We start from the raw sequence: 21,963 nt of genomic DNA, 5'->3' as shown, positions 1-21,963 counted from the left end.
TTCTGTCTCACTGAATACTCCTTTTTTTTTTTTTTTTTCCTATAGGGCACGTGTGCTTGCCAGAAAGATAGAGAGACAGAAAGAAATCGAGAAACCATCCCCCCCAGGGGGGATAGCTCCTCTCGGGATCTTGGGCACGCATGCACACGCGCCCGGCGTGAGTTTTAAGCCACCGGGTCCGGGATGTGAACCACGATCGACTACATGGGAGTCCAGTGACATAGCCATTATGCTAACTGCTGGTTCCCCATAGTTTTTTCTTAAGACACATTTTCCATAAACTTTTCGGAGGCAAATTTATCGAGGGTCAACTACGAGTTAGGCAACAGGGATACAGAATAGAACAGAACAAACATGGTCTCTAGCTTTACAGAATCTACTCACCCCTTAACAGCAGACAGACAGTTCTAAAAACTACAAGTGTGGCGAGTGCTATCAACTTATAGAAAGCATTTACCTTCATTATAGGGCACTGGATTGCCAATCTTTAATCCGACAGCTTCAGCTGATTTCAATACTTCTAACTCCATCAAAATAACTACTCTCCTACAAAGGCAAACAAACAGAAACAAGTTAGAAAAAATAAATTCAGAAGCCCTCCAAATGACGAGCTATTTAAAATGCTTTCCTCCAATGATTATTCTGATAAAACGACTTCCTTTTGTCAACTGGTTTTCATTACTGAGTAACTTGAGAAATACATACCAATTCCTATATAAATATTTCCCTTAATCTTTCACCGCATCGTTATCAAGGCCTTTCATGATTGCAGGTCTTCATATCCCATCTAGTTCCTTAATTAAAATGCAGTGTCCTTGCTACATACCGTATCTTCAAGGAGCAACTGACATGATAGGAATTTAGATCATTAAACACAAGAATATGTGGCATAAAAAGAGACGATCTGTTTTCAGAAACATACACTTATCTAAATAACTTTTTCCCCGTGAAAATCAATGATGACAGTAGATATTTTGTAAAATATAATTATTACCCATCATTAAGAAGTTAACAGTTCTTGGATGCACCTTTAGCCCTGATTAAAATCTTTCAACAGTTTTCTAATGACCTTAGGCCCAAGTTAAAAACCTTTGACATGTGGGGGCAGTAGGTGGCATGGAGGTTAAAGGCACTGAACTCCCACATGGCTGACCATAGTACAAGTCCCAGACCTGGTGACTTGCTTTCTCTTTCTGAGTGTGTATATCTTGTTCTGGTCAAATAAAAAATAACAATAATAATAAATAATATAAAGAAAATCATTCTAAAAACAAACAAACAAAACCTGTGACATGGCTTAGGCCTTTTATGATCTGACCTGCGAATGTGTCTCCAGCTCATCTCAGATCACTTAGTGCTCTAGGCTTTCCAGCCATGTCATTCCCTTTCAGTTCCTAGTCTGGGCACCACTCCTTCCTGCCACAAGGCCTTGCTACAAGCTGCTCTGGTTCTGATTCTCATTCTGTCTCACTGAATACTCCTTTTTTTTTTTTTTTCCTATAGGGCACGTGTGCTTGCCAGAAAGATAGAGAGACAGAAAGAAATCGAGAAACCATCCCCCCCAGGGGGGATAGCCATGCCACAATCCCTTCTCTTCCACTTTCCTCTTGGGATCTTGGGCACGCACACGCATGCACCTGGCATAAGTTTAAGCCACCGGGTCCAGGACTTGAACCCCAGTTGACTACATGGGAGTCTAGTGGCACAGCCATTACACCTACTGCTGGTCCCCAATTATTTTTCCTTTTTAGGAGAGATTTTTTTTCTAAAGGGCAGCGTGTACATACTGGAGACACTGAGAAAGGAGAGAAAGTGAGAAATCACCCCCTCCTCCAGGAGTATGGCCATGCTGCAATCCCTTCTCTATTCTCCTCTCGGGATTGTGGGCATGCACACATACCTGCTGCGGGGTGTAAGTTTTGAGCCACTGGTTCTGGGACTCAAACCACAGTTGACCTCAGTGCCTTAACTACTGTGCCACCTACTGGCCCCTCAAATACTCATAACTCTTATTTAAAGACATCAAGAGACACTTCCTTAATTTCAAGTTTGAGTGAGGTTTTTCTTTTTCCTAATCTTTCCTACAGTCATGATTGCTTTCCTTCCTTCAGAACACAACTCTCAGTGTTTAGTTACATACTTATTAGTGATTATTTTATTATCATTCTCTCCTACTGCACTTTCTTTTTTTAGAGAGAGGTTTTTCTTTTTCTTTGGAGAGGTTTTTGCTACAGGGCGTGCATGCTTGCCAGAGAGACAGAGAAAGACAGAGAAAGAAAGCGAGAAATCACCCCCCTAGGGAGGATGGCCATGATGCAATCCCTTCTCCTCCATTCTCCTCTCGGGATCTTGGGCACGCATGCACATGCATCCGGCATGAGTTTAAGCCACCAGGTCCAGGACTCAAACTGCGGTCGACATAGCCATTACGCTAACTACTGGTCCCAGAGAGAGATTTTTTTCTATAAGGCGTCGCTCTCTCACTGGAGAGAGAGACATAGAGACAGAAAGCAAGAAATCATCCCCCAGAGGGGATGGCCACGCTGCAATCCCTTCTCCTGCATTCTCTCAGGATCTTGGGCACACATGCACATGTGCCTGGTGTTGAGATTTAAGTCACCAGGCCCAGGACTTGAACTGTGGTCAACTGTGGGAATCCAGCGATGTAACCATTATGCCATCTGCTGGGCCCCTGCATCACGCATTCAATGAAGGCGGGGATCCTCCACTGGGAGGTAGCAACTGCTCCATGGCTGTGCTCGACACATACTTGAATGAGAAACTCATTATCACGTCTACAATTTTATAAAGAAGAAAAAATATTTTTTATAGGCTGTTCATTTATTTCTTCCATGAGAGAGAGGGGCATTGACAAAAAGAGACAGAAACACCCCTCCAACAGAGTCAACACCACGATCCGCCCCCAGCCTCAGCCAGCCCTGATCATGGATATGTGTGTCTGACGTACTCAGAGAGGTCTCCAGACACAAACCCAGAAACAATGACTGAACCCATTTGGGTAGCCCCCAGAGCATCGCATTTTAATGCTGCGCTATCATCCAGGCCCTAAGCAAGCAATTTGAAGGAAACACAACTGGAGGTAAGGAGACCAACCGAAAGCCTGAATAGGGTGGCAAAATGGGGATGAAAAAAGTGGATGCTTAGGAGAAACAACAAACCCAATTTCATCATGTTGGATATATATATATTTTTTAAAGAATTATTTTTTAATTTTAATCATTGTCATTATTTTATTTATTTATTTATTTTTGAGGTTGACCAGAGAGAGAAGGAAAGTAAGAAAGCAAAATGTCAGGTCCGGGACTCGAACTGCAGTCAGTCATGTGGGAGTCCAGCCACCTTAACCACCACGCCACCTGCTGGCCCCTTCATGTTATATTCTTCACGTGGTCAGACTGCTATATTTTGGGATTTTACATAGTTGGTTAGCTTATGCTACTTTCTTCGGGCTTTCCCATCAGGATTATGCTCCTTTAATAAACTAAACTTGAAATGAGCTGTCTCTGAAAATGAGATATAGATTCCCCATAAAAACTATCTGATAGATATTTAAGGGTAGATATTTACTTTCCAAACTTATCCAAATCACTCTAGAACATTTAAAAATGGAAGGCTTATAAATCATTTAGGATTACTCTAATACTAAAACCTAAGAGAAAACACACTCAAAGAAACAAAACTAATTTCGTCTTGTAATATACATATGTCCTGAATAAAATATTAGCGAGGTGAGTCCAGCAGCATATTAAAAGAATACACCAACATCAGCTCACAGTGAATGCGAACGACAGGACGTGCTGCCTGCAGAGATGCAATCGGCAAAAGCTGCTAGTGGGGAATGGCATGAAGCTGAAGGACAAATGACCTGCTTTTTGTTTTTGCTTTTGTTTTTGTTTTAGGTTTTTGTCATAGGCTGTGTGTGCTCACTGGAGAGACAGAGAGACAGAGACAGAAAAAGTGAGAAATTATCCCCCATGTGGGATGGCCAGGCCGCAATCCCTTCTCTTCATTCTCTTCTCAGGATTTTAGACATGCGTGCACACAGTGTGATTTTTAAACCACTGGGTCCGGGACTTGAACCAGTCAGCCATGTGAGAGTCCAGTACTTTAACCACCACGCCACCTGCTGGCCCCAATGACTTGGTTTCTTCAACAAATAAACAGGAAAAGAGAAAAGATGTAAGGAGGAAGAACCTACAGACTTAGAGATTTAACAGACTATTAATCTCTATAGTAAAAGTTTACTTTTAATCTAGATTCAGATAGATTGTACACACACATATACACAGAGACAGACATGCAGACATACTATACATATATATGAATAGCTGGAAATCGGATTTTTTAAAAGTTTTGCCAAAGGGCATGTGCATTTACCAGAAAGAGACAGAAGCAGAAAGCAAGAAAGCATCCCCTATGGGAAATGGTCATGCCCAAATCTCTTCTCTTCCATTTTCCCCTCCTTTCAGGATTTTGGATTCACATGCACATGCACCTGGTGTGTTTCTCAAGCTACTGGGTCTGGGACTGAAACTGCACAGCTGGCTACGTGGGATCCCACTGCCTAAACTATCAGGTCACAGGTTAAAAATATATACTATTGGGGACCAGCAGTTAGCATAACGGCTATGTCGCTGGACTCCCATGTAGTCGACTGCGGTTCGAGTCCCGGACCCAGTGGCTTAAACTCACGCCAGGCACGTGTGCGTGCGTGCCCAAGATCCCGAGAGGAGAATGGAGGAGAAGGGACTGCAGCGTGGCCATCCCCCCCTGGGTAGGGTGACTTCTCACTTTCTGTCTCTCTGACTCTCTCTGTCAGGCAAAGCCCAAACCCCATAAAAAAAAAAAAAAAATCCCCTCAAAAAAAAAAAAAAAAAAAAGAGGGTAGATGTGGAAAGAATTTAAAGAGAGATCGAACATCAGCTGATCATTTGGAGTTAAATTATGCACTACATATTGGGACTCATAATACTGTGTATTCTGTTTACTTTTGAAGATATTTTAAATTATCCAGAAAAAAAATTTTCCCTTCTTAAAAAAGAGAAAATGAACAAGCTAAAATAATTTTTTTTTCTTTAAATTGCCAGAGGGCACATGAGCTTGCCAGAGACAGACAGAGACAAAGAAAGAGAGAGGAAGAAGGCACCTCTCCATTTGGGAATGGTCATGCTACAATCCCTTCTCTATTTCTCCATCCCATCAGGATTTGGGACAGGCAACCGCCTGTTTTTCAAGCTGCAGGGACCAGGAGTCAAACCATGGTTGGCCATGTGGGACCTGGCTCCTGTGGCAATTAAAAAACGTACAATTTAGTAGACTTCAGTATATTCACAGACTTGTGCAAGCATGACTACCTAAATTCAGAACATTTTTATCATCTCCAAAAGAAGCCCCATGGAAATCACCACGTTCCCTCACCCCTGAGAACGGCTCATTTCTGTTTCTATTGATTTGCCTATTCAGAAAAAGGCCCTCTGGGCCAGCCCCGGGTGGTGGATCAGCACCATGCACTGGGAGCCAGACCACATATGGCCAACTGCAGTTCGAATTAAACCTCAGCAGTTTGAAAAACATGCCAGGTGTGTGTGTGCGTATGCGTGTGTGTGTGCATGCACGCGTGTCTGTATATGCATGCCCCAAATCCTAATGGGATAGAGAAAGGAGAAAGGACTGTGGTGTATCCTCACTGAGGCAGATGCTCTCCCTGCCGGGCACAAACATTTACTGACCAAAAAAAGAGAATATTTATATAACATTTATGAATGTGTTCACTGGTATACTTTCTACGAGCAGATGTCTTTTTATCCTCACAGTACTAATTCTAGTAATTTCCTTTCAGACATAAAAACATGAACACAGCACCAACTGGTGGCGTGGTGGCTGGGGTGGCTGGACCCCACATGGCCGACTGCAGTTCCAGAGCCGGACTTGGCAGTGGAGGACACACCGGACACAGGTGTGTGCATGCACAAAATCACGATGGGAGAACGGAGGAGAAGGGACTGCTTGTGGCCATCCTCCCTGGGAGGTGCTTTCTCATCACTTGCTCACTGTCTTTGATGAGCTCCTGTGCCTATGGCAATTAAAAAAAAAAAAAACTGAGGAAGAAACTCTATGAATATATAAAATGTACAAGGATGATTGCTAAAGCTCTGTTTAGGATAAACCCTACTGGCCACCACGAAGATAAAGAGTAAATAAACTCGGATATACACGTGTACAAGCTCTCAGCAGAGAGGGAGGAAAGAAAAGACCTGCCCCCATGCTGGCTCGGTGAAGTAAACCGAAGCCCCGGGGAGCGGGATTACATCCTTGACTGGAGAGTGGGCACTGACGCTTCCCAGCAAGGGCTGTACTCAACCTTAGCGAAGCTTTCCTCCCTCCCCCACAACCATGTCCTGGAGGACAGGAAAGTGGACGGAAAGCACCACTTTAGCACGCAAGGGAGTCTGGCGTGAAAGGTAACAGGCCCAAGTGGGAGGGCTGGCGAGGAGATGCACCTAGCCCAGGCTAAGTCGGAACATGCACGAGGTCTGCACAGAACCGCCCACACTGCACAAACACGATAATAAGGAAGGACATGGCAACAACGTAGTACACAATAGTGTGTAAAAATGAAACAAACGGGAGGCCGAGGCCACCAGAGCCCAGCCCAAGAAGAAAGCGCAAGCCAGGAAAGAAGGTAATGCTCCCCCAAAGTGGTCTGCAAAGTAAGACCACGGAGTCAGTATAAGAAGGGGCCAAGGATGAGTTAAAATGAGAGATCAAGAAGAAAGGGAGCTTGAAAGGCTGAGGAAAAACTGAGAACAGAAGGAACACAAGTATGTATCTGAAATGTAAATGACAGATATTGAGAAACAGAAAAGAGAACTACAAATTGAACCATTATGCTGGAAAACCTTGAGGTGATCCGATTCACACATCAGAAACAAAGATTAAAGTAAACTCAAATGAAGGACAAAGTTATCTATGACGTATGTAACTGAGGCTCAATAAATGTAACAGAAAATACCATTAAGGAATACCACACAGAAAAAGTTCCTTGAAAAGACAGCATTGAATCTGCAGCCTGAGAGAGCGTACCATGTACCGGGGAGTGGGGGGAGCAAGGGGTTGCTAAGAACAAGGAACACTGAGACATAACCTGGTTAAGTGACTAAACTTGAAGCATAAACAAACAGCTCTTCAGTGGGGACCAGCAGTTAGCGTAATAATGGCTTTGTCTCTGGACTCCCACGTAGTCAACCACGGTTTGAGTCCCAGACCCGGTGGCTTAAACTCATACCGGGCGTGTGTGCATGCGTGCCCAAGATCCCGAGAGGAGAATGGAGGAGAAGGGATTGTGGTGTGGCCATCCCCCCTGGGGGGTGAGTTCTCGCTTTCTGTCTCTGTTTCTGTCTTCCTGGTGAGTGCATGCGCCCTATAGCAAAAAACTCTCAAAAAAACAAAACAAAAACAAAAACAAAAAAACTCTCCAGGAATATAGGTAGAAAGGGCAAAATTTTCAACAAGGGAATAAATCAAATCAAGTCAATCTAAAGACTTCTTTCATACCAACGATTCAATGCCAGAAAACAAAATTCTGAGGGCAAAACCATGTAGCCAAAGAAAAGACACCTTGCCAAGTTGTCATTGTAGTGTCCAGGCCAATAGGCTGATGTTAGGGAACATGGCACTTAAGAGTCACTCCAGAAAAAAATTCCTAAAAGAAACCATCAAGATAAAAAAGGCAGAAAGAAGGTCAGAGAAAATGTCAAAGTCCTGAATCAGAGTAACACAAAATTTTAAAAACTAATTACTTCAAAATTTTAAATACTAATTACTAATTTTTTTTTTTAGAGGTTTTTGCTATAGGGCGCGTGTGCTCGCCAGACAGGCAGAGAGAGACAGAAAGCGAGAAATCACCCCCCAGCAGCAATCCCTTCTCCCCATTTTCCTCTCGGGATCTTGGGCACGCACGCACACGTGCCCGGTGTTAGTTTTAAGCCACCGGGTCTGGGACATGAACCGCAGTCGACTACATGAGAGTCCAGTGACATAGCCATTATGCTAACTGCTGGTCCCTCTTACTATTGTTTATAGATTTTTAAATTTTGCTAAAACTTAGCAAAATTTGCTAGAAACCAGGGCACATGAGCTTGCCAAAGACAGAGAGAGAAAATTCAACCCCATGGGGAATGGTCGCATTACAACCCCGTCTCCTTCATTTCTCCCGCCTTTCAGGATAGACTGATCATGCACGTCCATGCACCTGGCCTGTGTTCACCTCGGTGGGTCCAGGACTTGAAGTCGCCCACATGGGATCTAGCCGCTTAACCACTATGTCACCAGATGGTCCCTGCTTATAGATTTTATCTGTCTTATTAATTTTAGTAGAAATTGGGAACCAGCAGTTAGTGTAATGGCTATGTCGCTGGACTCCCACATAGTCAACCGCGGTTTGCGTCCTGGATCTGGTGGCTTAAAACTCACGCCGGGTGCATGTGCGTGCGTGCCCAAGATCCCGAGAGGAGAAGGGAATGCGGCGTGACCATCCCCCCTGGGGGGTGATTTCTCGCTTTCTGTCTCTATGTCTCTCTCTGTCTGTCTGGAGAACGCACGCGCCCTATAGCAAAAACCTCTCCAAAAAAAAAAAAAAAATTTTTAGTAGAAATTTACAGAAAATGAAACCAGAAGATAGCGTAAAGCTTACTTTGCTAGACTCTTTCAGAGTTGACTGTGGTTTGAGTCCCAGGCCCAGCAGCTTAAAACTCACGCTAGGCACGTGTACGTAGATGTCCAAAATCCTGAGGGGAGAATGGAGAAGGGATTGTGGTGTGGCCATCACCCCTGGGGGATGATTTCTCACTTTCTGTTTCTCTGTCTCTCTATGTCCTTCTGGTGAGCACATGTGCCCTATAGTAAGAATCTCTTAAAAAAAAGAAGAAATTTGCAGAAATTACTCTGCTACAGTAAAGAAAATGTGTCTGATTAAATTCAATTGTTTCTTTCATTTGTTAAACCACTTTAAAATTTTTAGTTAAACATAGTATAAATATTCTAACTTTTAAAATTTTTTAAATAATAATTGGGACCAACAGATGGCGTAAGGGTTATGTTGCTGGACTTCTACATAGTCAACAACAGTTCAAGTCCTGGACCTGGCAACTTAAAAACTCATGCTGGGCACATGTATATGCATGCCCAAAATCCCGAGAGGAGAATGGAGAATGGAGTGTGGTGTGGCCATCCTCTCTGGGGGGGTGAGTTCTTGCTTTCTGTCTCTCTGCTGCATGTGCATGCACCCTATAGTAAAAACCTCTTAAAAGTAGTAATTCTGGACCAGGCAGTGGTGTGGTGGCTAAAGTAACAGGATTCTACATGGCTGGCTGCCTGTGCAGTAAGCCTGGACCCAGTAGCTTGAAAACACGCCAGGCGCATGTGTGTGTGAGCCCAAAAGGAATGAAGAAGAGATTGAGGCATGGCCATTCTGGGCGGAGAGGGACTCCTTATCATTTACTTTCTGTCTATCTGTCTGTCTACTGTTTTGTCTCTCTTCCCTCAGTGAATACACATGCCCCCTGGCAAATTAAAAAGAAAATCAAATTAGGGAATGATGGCCTGGGCCACTGGCTGCTGCTGCTTGGCAGGCTGAGGCCACATGGGAGGCCTGGGCTCAATTCTCAGCCCGCTCTGAAAAGTAGGATGTGGCAGCGTGTCCCTGTGAACCCAGCGCTTAGACTTCCTGAGCCAGGAGGCTCCCGGCCGGCACAACTCCACCTGAAGTACCACATACACCAACCACTGCCGCCACCAAAGCAAAGAAACACTGACAAAATACTTCCACCCAATCCACGATCCACTTGTATCAATGATGCTCTTAAGAGTAAAAGGACCCACTCCATGACTACCTGCTCCATTTAATTATCCTCTCTTTAGACTCCTTCAATCTGGAAGAGTTTCTCAGTCTCTATTTTCATGTTTGAGATGTCTGAAGATCAAAGGCCAGTTACTTTGTAGAGTGTCCCTCAGTTTGCCTCATGACTGGGTAAAGACTAAGCATCGTTAGCAAGAATATAACAGAAGTGATGGCGTGCTGCGCTCAGGGCAGCCGTCAGGTGATGCGTGGTTTCCCTTCGTCTCATCACTGGGGATGAGCATAAACCTGCTTGCCAGGTTTCCCCACTGTAAAATGACCTCTTTTTGCAATTAATAATTAGGCTTTGGGGTAGGTACCTTAATCCTGGAAATTGCTAGTTTCTCATCAAACTTTTACTGATGTGTAGGAGGCCGAATAAAGACTCCCTAAAACATACCTAGATCCTAAACCCTGGAACCCTGAATGCAACCTCACTTGGCAAAAAAGGACTTGCAAGGACCAGCAGTTAGCATAATGGCTGTGTCGCTGAACTCCCATGTAGTTGACCACAGTTCGAGTCCCAGACTCGGTGGCTTAAACTCACACCGGGTGCGTGTGCATGCGTGCCCAAGATCCCGAGAGGAGAATGGAGAAGGGATTGCGGCGTGGCCATCCCCCCTGGGTGGTGATTTCTCGCTTTCTGTCTTTCTGTCTCTCTGGCGAGCACACACACCCTATAGCAAATACCTCTTTTTTAAAAAAGTGTGTATTAACTATAAAATACTGTATTTCTAAAAACTGCTAAAAAGTACCTAAGTTTTCAGTGAATCATAGGCTTTTTTGTACATAGAGGGTCTTGCCTGGATGTCAATGGCTGCTGACTGATCAGGATTCGTAACGGCTGGGGTATCTACAGCAATCTCTTTTACTTTTTAAAATTTTGCCAAAAGGTACATGCATGCCTTTGCTAGAAAAAGGGACGGAAATACAGAGAGGGGAAGCAAGAATGCACTCTCCGAAGGCACGTTCATGCCACAGTCCCTTCTCCTCCATCTCACCCTCCTTTCGGGACCTTGGGCATGCAGACACACATGTTCAGTGTGTTTCTCAAGCTGTCGAGTCTGTGACTTGAACCACTTAACAGGTATGTGGAATCTGGTCACTTTAACCACCAGGCCAGGGGCTGCCCCCCACAATTTCTTAATATAAGACAACAATGAAGTTTACTACATCAGCTGACATTTCTTTTCATAAAAGCTTTCTCTGGAGCATGTGATTATTTGACAGCATTTTACCTACAGCAAAATATCCAAAACTGAAGTCACTGCTCTTAAACTCTCCTACTTCTTTAACACTAAGTTTATGTAATGTTCAAAAATCCCTGATATCGCTTCCACAATGCCCATGACATTTTCACCATGGTAGACTGCATCTCAACCACCCAAGTTCTTTGTTTATCTATAAGAAGCAACCTAGAGGGCTGGCAGGTGGTGTGGTGGTTGAGGCAGCTGGACTCCAACACGGCTGACCACAGTTCGAGTCCTGGACCTAGCAGCTTGCTTTCTCACTTTCCTTCTCTCTCTGTCTCTCTCTCTCTATGGTCAACTTCAAAAAAATAAAATAATAAAATAATGACAATGAATAAAATTAAAAATTTTTTTTAAGAAAAAAAAAGCAACCTAGATTATAACAATTCAGTTCCACATGTAGACTCTGTTTTTTTTTTTTTTTTTTAATTTTGCCATAGGGCATGTGCACTTGCCAGAGAAAGAGACAGAGACAGAGAGAGGGAAAGTGAGAATTACCCCCTAGGGAATGGCCACACCATAACCCTTTCCCTTCCATTCTCCTCTGGGGATTTTAGGCATGCACACGCATGTGCCAAGCGTAATTTTCAAGCCACTGGGTCTGGGACTCAAACTGAGGTGGTCCATGTGGAAGTCCAGTACCTTACTCACCATGTCAAATGCTAGCCTTCTCTCTTTTATAAAATATTCTGGAGGGAACATGCAGTCTGCAGAATGACAGAGACAGGGAGAAGGAGAAAGGTCTCCTCTCTTCCATTTTTCTACCCTGTCGGGTTTTGGGGCACACATACACAAGTGCCCAGAGTGTTCTTCAAGCTGCTGAGGCTAGGATTCAAACCATGGTTGGCCGTGTGGGAACCAGCTCTCCCAAACACCAGGCCATGGGCCTGGCCCTGCAGATTCCACTTCTAATTCTAGTTCTCTTGCTATTTCTACCACATCTGCAATTACTCCCTCTCCTTCAGTCTTGAATTGCCTCAAAGTCATCCATGAGGGCTGAAATCAACTTCTTCCAAACTCCTATCCTTATTGATACTTCAGCCTCCTCCCATGAATTATGAATACCTTTAATGGCATCTAGAAAGAGGAATTCTTTCCAGAAAGTTTTTCATTTACTTTGCCCAGATCTACTGGAATCACACAGGAATAAGCATTGGCCTCACAAAATATATTTCTTAAATAATAAGACTTGTAAGTCAAAATGACTCCTTGAGCCATCTGCAGCAGAATGAATGTTGTGTCAGCAGCCATGAACATAACATTAATCTCCTTGTACATCTCCATCAGAACTCTTGAGTAACCAGGTGCATTGTCAATGAGCAGTGATATTTTATATGTATATATATATACACACACACACACACGCACACATATATATATATATACACACACACATATATACATATACTTTCTGTTGCTTTCTCCATTTTTTAAAAAATATTTATTTAATTTTATTTATTCATTCATTTTAATTTGATCAGAGAGAGATACACAGAGGGAAAGCGAGAAAGCAAGCCACCAGGTTCAGTATTCGAACTTCAGTCAGCCATGGGGGAGTATCCAGTGCCTTAACTACCACACCACCTGCTGGTCCCCAAGCAGTGATTTTTTTTTTTTTTTGAGAGAGGTTTTTGCTATAGGGCATGTATGCTTGCCAGAAAGGCAGAGAGAGACAGAGAGATAGAAAGCAAGAAATCACCTCCCAGGGGGGATGGCCATGCCACAATCCCTTCTTCTCCATTCTCCTCTTGGGATCTTGGGCACGCACACACATGCTCCCGGTGTGAGTTTAAGCCACCGGGTCCGGGACTCAAACCGCGGTCGGCTCCATAGGAATTCAGCAACATAGCCATTATGCTAACTGCTGGTCCCAAGCAGTGGTATTTTTTAAAGTAATCTTTTCTTCTGATAAATCTCAACGATACCCTTAAGATACTCAGTAAACCATGCTATAAACAGATGTGCTGCCATTCAGGCTTTGTTGTTCATTTATAGAACATAAGCAGAGTAGATTTGACATAATTATTAAAAGCCCTAGGATTTTCAGAATGGCAAATGAGTACTGGCTTCAACTTAAAAAGGCACCAGCTGCATTAGCCCCTTACAAGAGTCAGGCTAGCCTTTGAAGTCAGGTACTGATTCTCCGCCCTACTGGCATCTCCCTCCAACAAAAGGCTGTGTTGAAAATCTGCTGTTCAGGGTAGCCAACTTCATCAATTACCTTAGCTAGATCTTCTAGCTGACTTGCTGCAGCTTCGGCATCAGCAGTGGCTGCTTCACCTCGTACTTCCATGTTACGGAGACAGCTACATTCCTTAAACCTCATGAACCTCTACGAGCTTCAGACTATTCTTCTGCAGCTTCTTCAACACGCAGCCTTCACAGGATCGAAGAGTGAGGGGCCTTGCTCTGGATTAGGTTTTTGGGTTAAAGGAAGGCTGTGGCTGGTTCGATTTTCTATCTAGATTACTACGACTTTCTCTGTCTCAGCAATAAGGCTGTTTTGCTTTCTTTGCGCCTGTGCGTTCACTGGAGGAGCACTTTCAATTTCCGTCGAAACTTTCTTTTGCATGCAGAAGTTAGTTAACTCATGTAAGAGCCTAGCTTTCAGCTTATCTCAGCTTTACATGTGTTTTCCTCATAAGCTTAATCATTTCTAGCTTTTGATTTAAAATGAGCATGCGATTTTTCCTTTCACTTAACATTTAAGAGGTCATTGTAGTTTATTAACTGGCCTAATTTTAATTATATTTAAAGAGTTCTTTTTAAAGAATTATTTATTTAATTTCATTTAATATTATTTTTAAATTTGACCAGAGAGAGACGGGGCGGTGGGGGGAGGGAGGGGGGTGAGAAAGCAAGCCACCAGATCCACGACTCAAACCATAGTTGGCTACTGGGAATTCAGTGCCTTAATCACCACACCACCTGCCAGCACTTTTTTATTTATTTATTTTTAAAGCAAAGGGTAGTTTATTAAGAAAAATGGAAAGTCCACTCCTGAAAAGTAGGAGCAGGCGAGCACCAGAGAGAAAGAGTGGCTCAAGTGCCCTGGTGGGTAGTTGCCTTCCATGGGTTATAACTCCATAGCCGGCTCATGTGGGTGGGGCCTGGGCTGGGCCCACGGCCACTTCCATTCCACTGGCTCTATCAAATGTGGCTGGAAATCTGCACCAGAAATCTACCACCTCCATTACCTATGACCTGGGGCAGGGACGGGGAGATACAATTTTCTGTCTTGATTGGTTTTTCTGTCTAGCCACATCGGCAGACACTTCAGCCCCCTTACCCACTTCCATTTTCTAGCTTTCTTCCTGCCTCACTTGTGAGCATGCCCAGTGTGTTTCAGGATGCCTGGGTCAGCAGATTCAAACCCTGGTCACCCCATGGAACCCAGTTTCGCCTGAACAGTGCTTTACCACCATGGCAGGCAGCCAGCCCCATCATTTTATCCACTGTCTGCCCTCTCCAGGGCGTAGACTGTGTGAGGACAGGGATTCACATCTGCTTTCATTCCCTTGTGTCCCCAGTACCTCCCCAAGGGCCCAGGATGCAGTAGATGCTCAATATACACTTGTGGGGACCAGCAGTTAGCGTAATGGCTATGTCACTGGACTCCCACATAGTCAACTGCGGTTTGCGTCCCAGACCTGGTGGCTTATAACTCACGCCAAGCATAGTGTGCGTGTGTGCCCAAGATCCCGAGAGGAGAATGGAGGAGAAGGGATTGCGGCATGGCCATCCCCTCTGGGGGTGGGGGGGTGATTTCTCGCTTTCTGTCTCTCTGTTTCTGTCTGTCTGTCTGGTGAGCGCACGCGCCCTATAGCAAAAAAATAAAATAAATAAATAAATAAATAAATACTTGTGGAATAAAACTGTTGAGCAGATAATGCAGGAAGGGAGAGATAATCTCCTGTGCGTGGGGATGATGGAAAGCCTGCGGGGGCAGTTCCAGTGGGGTGGGGCAGGTCGGTATCAAGGCGTTCCCTGGATTTGCAGGACAGCTGTCACCCTATGTCACAACGATAATGATGACAAATGCCATCTATGGCCACATGAGCCTGACATCGTGTGGGGTTTCATCCGGTGAACTCACATAACTCTCAGGCCCATCAGCTGCCATGAAGAGGAGGAAACCTGCAGAGCTCCCAGCCTAATTTTAATACTGCTGTCTCAGGGAACGGGAGGGTCAGAGAGAGGAAGAGAGACAAGGGAATGGCCAATGTGCTCGAACACAGACAAGAAGTATTACGTTTGCTGTCTGATGGATGTGGTTCATGGCAACCCCAATTGTTACAACCCCAACTGTAACAGTAACATCAAAGACCACTGATTACAGATCATCATAAAAGACAGAAAAGAAGGGAACCAGTTATGTCATTGGACTCCCACGTAGTAGACTATGGTTTGAGTCCCAGACTTGGCAGCTTAAAACTCATACCAGACATGCGCAAGCATGCCCAAAATCCCAAGAGGAAAATGGAGGAGAAAAGATTACGATGTGGCCATCCCCCCAAAAAGCTATTTCTCACTTTCTGTCTCTCTCTCTCTCCAGCAAGCACATATGCCTTACAGCAAGTCTTCCTTTAAAAAAAAAAAAAAAGAAAGAAAAAGTCTGAAATATTACAAGTTACCAACTGTGACAGAGAGACACAAAGTGAGCACATGCTGGGAAAAATGGTGCTGACAAACTCGCTCGATGCATGGGTTGCCACAAACCTTCAATTTGTAAAAGATGCAGTATCTCTGAAGGGCAATAAAGCAAATCTCAACAAAACACGCATGCCTGTAATGGGCGACTTAGAATTCTATACCCAGTTAAACTGTTAAGAGTCACATAGACATTATAAAAATAAAGAGGAAGGGAGAAAGCACCCCTCATTGCTAATGGTTACTCCCTAATCTCTTTCCTTCCATCTCTCCCTCTCTGTGGGACTTTGGGCACACATGAATGTGCATCTACAAATTTATTATTTTTTTTTTTAGGTTTTCCCCATAGGACGTGTGCACTCGATGGAGAGAGACAGAGAGGGAAAGCGAGAAATCACCCCCCTTACCGGGAACGGGGTGGCCATACCACAATCTCTTCTCAATATTCCTCTCAGGATTTTGGGAACATACACACACATGCCCAGCGTGATTTTCAAGTCTCTGGGTCTGGGACTCGAACCACAGTTGGCCATGTGAGAGTTGAGTGTCTTAACCACCATGCCACCTGCTGGCCTATACCTGGAATGTTTTAAAAACCATGAGGTGTGGAACTCAAGCCACATGGTCAGTCATATGAGATTAAATACCCATAACTATCAGGCTATAGGCTGGTCCCAAATCTAAACTTTTTTTATGATATTTTTACCATTCAAAAACTCTCTATTTAAGATGTCCTAAAAAATATACATAAAAAAAAAAAAAAAAAGAAAAGAAAATTGGGGGCCAGCAGGTGGTGGATGGTTACGGCACTGGACTCCCACATGGCCAATTACAGGATTGGGAGATTATTCTAGATTAAAAAGACAAAAGAGAGACGGGACCAGCAGTTAGCATAATGGCTACGTCGCTGGACTCCCATATAGCTGACCATGGTTCGAGTCCCGGACCCAGCAGCTTAAACTCACACTTAAAACTTAATTTTGCTATAGGGTGCAAGTGTGTGCGTGCCCAAGATCCTGAGAGGAGAATGGAGGAGAAGGGATTGCAGTGTGGCCATCCCCCCTGGGGGGGTGATTTCTCGCTTTCTGTCTCTCTGTCTCTCTCTGTCTTTCTGGCGAGCACACGCGCCCTATAACAAAAAAAAAAAAAGGAAAACTGTCAGCTTGCTTTCTTGCTTTCTCTCTCTGGTAAGTGCACATAATCTACAGCAAAATTAAAAATAATAGTAATAATAAATACACATTAAAATAATATTAAAAATTATTTAACTTTATTTATTTATTAATTTGACCAGAGAGAGACAGAGCGAGAAAGAGAGAGGGAATGTAAGCCTCCAGGTCGGGGACTCAAATCGCAGTCGGCCATGTGGGAGTCGAGTGCCCTTAATCACCATGCCGCCTACAGGTCCCAAAATTAAAATAACCTTTAAAAAAAAAATGGAAATTAAGGGCCAGCATGTGGTGTGGAGGTTACAGTGGTTGGATCCCACATGGTGAACCCCAAGGTTCAAGTTCCAGACTTTGGCTTGAAAACAAGTCAGGAGTGGGAACCAGCAGTTAGCATAATGGCTATGTCGCTGGACTCCCACGTAGTCGACCGCGGTTTGCGTCCCGGACCCGGTGGCTTAAAACTCACACCGGGCGCGTGTGCGTGCGTGCCCAGGATCCCAAAAGGAGAATGGAGGAGAAGGGATTGCGGCGTGACCATCCCCCCTGAGGGATGATTTCTCGCTTTCTGTCTCTATGTCTCTGTCTGTCTGGCGAGCGCATGTGCCCTATAGCGAAAATCTCTCCAAAAAAAATAAATAATAATAACACACACACAAAACAAGTCAGGAGCGTGTATGTGTGTATGCCCAAAATCCCAAGAAAAGCATGGAGGCATGGCCATCCCCCTGGAGGATGATTTTTTTCCCTCACTGTTTTCTCCCGTGAGCACATGCACCCTAAGCAAAACCAAAAAGCAAACAAACAAAACTGAACCAAGAAATGAGAAATGTGATTACAGAGTGAAAGGTGAGCTGACAAACTAAGAGCCAAGCTGATCAGGAATAACTGTAGAAGAGAATACACTAATAGATCTGAACATAGATCATTTCAGGACCTTTGTTTCATTTGGGAGGACAGTAAAAATACTGACCTATTCTAGGACCAGTAGATGGCTTAATGGTTACATTGCGGGACTCCCATGTAGTTGACTGTGGTTCAAGTCCCAGTCCCACGGTTTAAAACACACTGGGGACCAGCAGATGGCATAATGGTTACGTCCCTGGACTCCCACATAGTCAACCACAGTTCACGTCCTAGACTCAGTGGCTTAAACCTCACGCCGGGCCCGTGTGTGTGTGCATGCTCAAGATCCCAAGAGGAGAATGAAGAAGGAGAAGGGACTGCGGTGTATCACCCCCCCATGGGGTGATTTCTTGCTTTCTGTCTCTTTCTGTCTCTCCAGTGAGCGCATGTGCCCTATAGCAAAAAATCTCCCTAAAAACAAACAAACAAACAAACAAACAAAACTAACACTTGTTGCGTGTCTGTCCAAAATCCTTAGAGGAGAATGAACCAGAAGGGATTACGGTGTTGCCATCCTCCCTGCAGGGGTGATTTTGCACTGTCTGTTTCTTCAGTGAGGTGACACAGCCTATAGCAAAAAACTCTGCCCCCCCCCAAAAAAAAACTGACCTATTTCAAAATTTCTGTTAACTCAAGTATGATTTTTAAAAAGAATTCTTAATTTATTCATTTAAATTTGCTATAGGACACATGTGCTCACCAAAGAGAGACAGAGAAAGCAAGCTAGAGAGAAACACAGTGAGGAAGCAAGAAAACAAGTCACCAGGTCCGGGATTCAAATCACAGCCAGCCATATGGAAGTCTAGCACCTCAATCACTGCACCACCTGCTGGCTCCATAATTTTTTCTTTTTAACTCAAGAATTACCAGGATAGGGACCGGCAGTTAGCATAATGGCTATGTCGCTGGACTCCCATGTAATTGACCGCAGCTCGAGTCCCGGCGCAGGTGGGTTAAATCATGCCAGTCGCATGTGCGTGCATGCCCAAGATCCCGAGAGGAGAATGGAGAAGACGGGATTGCGGCGTGGACACCCCTCTGGGGGGGATTTCTTGCTTTCTATCTCTCTGTCTCTCTCTGTCTTTCTGGTGAGTGCACGTGCCCTATAGCAAAAACCCTCTCCAAACAAACAAACAAAAAAAAAGAATTACCAGGATACACATACACACAAAATATATATGTATTATATATATAAATACATAAAAAATGTTTATGTATAATTAACATAAAGATGGAAATAGAATGTATAGCTTCCAAACTAATAAAGAGGAAAGAGGAAACTCAATCAATTCAGGATACAGAAAGAGAAGGGGAAAACAAAACAAAAAACACAGAAAAAAAATACAAAATTAAGGACAAAGAATCAGGCCAGACAATGGCATGGTGGTTAAGGGAGCTGGATCCCACAAGGCAACTGCACAGTTTGAGTCTCAGAACCAGCGGCTTCAAAGACACGCCGGGCATATGTGCCTACACGCTTAAAATCCCAGAGAGAAATAGGAAAGGGACTGTGGTGCGACCATTACCCATGAGGGGTGTGGGGTGCTTCCTCACTCCCCTTACCCTAGTTTCCCTCTGGAAAATGAACACACCAATGAAATCTTTTTTAAAGAGATATTTTTGCTAATAGGGCATGTGCACTTGCTGGAGAGACAGAGAGAAAGAGAGAAATCACCCCCCAGGGGTCATGGCCATGCCGCAATCCTTTCTCCTCCATTCTCCCCTCGGGATTTTGGACACGCATGCACACATGCCAGGTATGAATTTTAAGCTGCCGGGTCTGGGGACACACCAATGAAATCTTTTTTAAAGAGATATTTTTGCTAATAGGGCATGTGCACTTGCTGGAGAGACAGAGAGAAAGAGAGAAATCACCCCCCAGGGGTCATGGCCATGCCGCAATCCTTTCTCCTCCATTCTCCCCTCGGGATTTTGGACACGCATGCACACATGCCAGGTATGAATTTTAAGCTGCCGGGTCTGGGGCTCGAACCAGGGTCAACTACGTGGGAGTCCAGCAATGTAAACATTATGCCATCTGCTGGTCCCATCTTTTTAAAAAAATTTGCCAGAAGGCAAATTAAGTTTGCCCCAATTAAGTGTGGCAACACTGCAACTCCTTCTCCATTTCTCCATGCTGCTGGGACTTTGGGTAAGTATGCAGATGCACCTGATGTGTTTTTCAAGCTGCTGGCCTAGGGCTTGAACCAGGCAGTTGTTCTTGTGGGCTCTGGCTCCCTTAACCACTAGGCCATGGGGTTGGCCCCAAATGAATGAAACCTTAAATTGAATGTCATAACTAGATGCTGTTTATAAAAACACACAAAACTGGGCAGCAGGTGACACTGACGGTTAAGGCACTGAATCCGACTCCACAGTTCAAGTCCTAGACCCAGCAGCCTGAAAAACACACTAGGTACATGTGCATGTTTACTCAAAACCCCTCAGAAAATAGAGAAGAAATTGTGGTGTGGCCACCCCCCAGGGGGGGATTTCTCATTTTTTTTTTTTTTGATTTCTCACTTTCTGTCTCTCTTCAGCAAGTGCACGTACCCTATGGCAAAAAAAAAAATCATCTTAAAAAAAAAACCCTACATATAAAATTAGTAACAGCAAGGTTACAAGCTAAAAGAAGGATAAACATATATCAAATATAAGCTGAAAAGGTTGTTTGAACATGTACAGATGATATAACATACATACCGTTACCTTACCAACATGAGAATGCTTATGTTTGTTTTTACACACACACACACATCCTTTTTAAAAAATGATTTTATTGGGACCAGCAGGTGGTATGGTGGGTAAAGTGCTAGACACTCCCACATGGCTGATCACGGTTTGAGTCCCGGACCTGGTAGCTTGCTTTCTCACTTTCTTTCTCACTTTCTCTGTCTCTCTCTGGTCAAATTTAAATAAATAAATAAATAAAGATGATTTTATCTAACTTTATTTATTATTGTTATTGTTATTATTTTCCAGTTTGATCGGGGGTGGGGAGGAGTGAGAAAGCAAGCTACCAGGTCTGGGACTTGAACTGTGTGATCAGCCATGTAAGAGTCCAGCACCTTTAACTACCATACCAACTGCTGGTCCCTTGGTTATATTGTGTAACTGACAATAAAAAGCTTAAGAGATATGGGACCAGCATTTGGCGTAATGGCTATGTCACCGGACTCCCATGTAGTTGACCGAGGTTCGAGTCCTGGACCCGGTGGCTTAAACTCACGCCAGACACATGTGTGTGCATGCCCAAGATCCTGAGAAGAGAATGGAGGAGAAGGGACTGCGGCGTGGCCATCCCTCCGGGGAGTGATTTCTTACTTTCTGTCTCTCTGTCTCTGTCTTTCTGGTGAGTACACGTGTCCTATAGCAAAAACCTCTCAAAAAAACAAAAACAAACAAACAAACTTAAGAGACAGGGTCAGTAGGTGGCATAGTGGTTAAGGCACTGGACACAACTGACAGTGGTTTGAGTCCCAGACCAGTGCATGCCCAAAATGTCCAAGTGTCCACGAGGAGAATGGAGGAGAAGGGATTGCAGCGTGGCCATGATCCCTGGGGTGGGGGGGTGATTCCTCATTTTCTACGGGGAAGGGGGAGACTTCTCACTTTCTCTCTGTCTCTCACTGGTGAGCGCACATGCTCTAAGGCAAAAACCTAAAAAAACTTGAGACACAATGGTATAAAGCCCCTCCCAACAAAACAAGTTCTTTTTTAGCAATGGGAGTAGAAGTTCCATTTGCCACCTGCTTCTCTAGCATGCAGCATCTGGCGGACACTCAACATTGTAGATTACCGCAATGGCTGAATGCAATGTTAAGTATAAAAGGTTCAAAATTGTAATAAGAAATGTAAAAAAAAGTGTTACATTATTAACTACATCTTTTTGCTGTAATCAGTGACCTCTTTTTATTAAAAAATACTTTATAAGGAAATTCTAAAATCAGTACTTCTGAAGAAATTAGAAATAAGAATTCTATATTTTGCTTTAATCTGCTCTAAACTTTCCAATTTGTTCCTATATTTCTCTTCCTTGGGTGCCTTTTTTTTTTTTTTTTTAAGGTTTTTTGCA

The 21,963-nt window shown here is 43.9% G+C and overlaps 1 protein-coding gene across 1 annotated transcript in view; it reads right to left on the bottom strand.

Annotated features, from left to right (window-relative positions):
• RPA1 (replication protein A1) overlaps positions 1 to 21,963 on the bottom strand; it is a 103,066-nt gene that overhangs the window by 71,029 nt on the left and 10,074 nt on the right. The window contains exon 4 of the mRNA XM_027767899.1: positions 458 to 546. Coding sequence (XP_027623700.1) covers positions 458 to 546 — 89 coding nt within the window. The remainder of the gene's footprint in view (positions 1 to 457; positions 547 to 21,963) is intronic.

This window comes from Tupaia chinensis, unplaced genomic scaffold, assembly GCF_000334495.1.
Source record: "Tupaia chinensis unplaced genomic scaffold, TupChi_1.0 Scaffold144899_1, whole genome shotgun sequence".
NCBI lineage: Eukaryota > Metazoa > Chordata > Mammalia > Scandentia > Tupaiidae > Tupaia > Tupaia belangeri.
The sequence above is the reverse complement of the archived record's forward strand: the minus strand, read 5'-3'. Positions and strand labels throughout refer to the sequence as shown.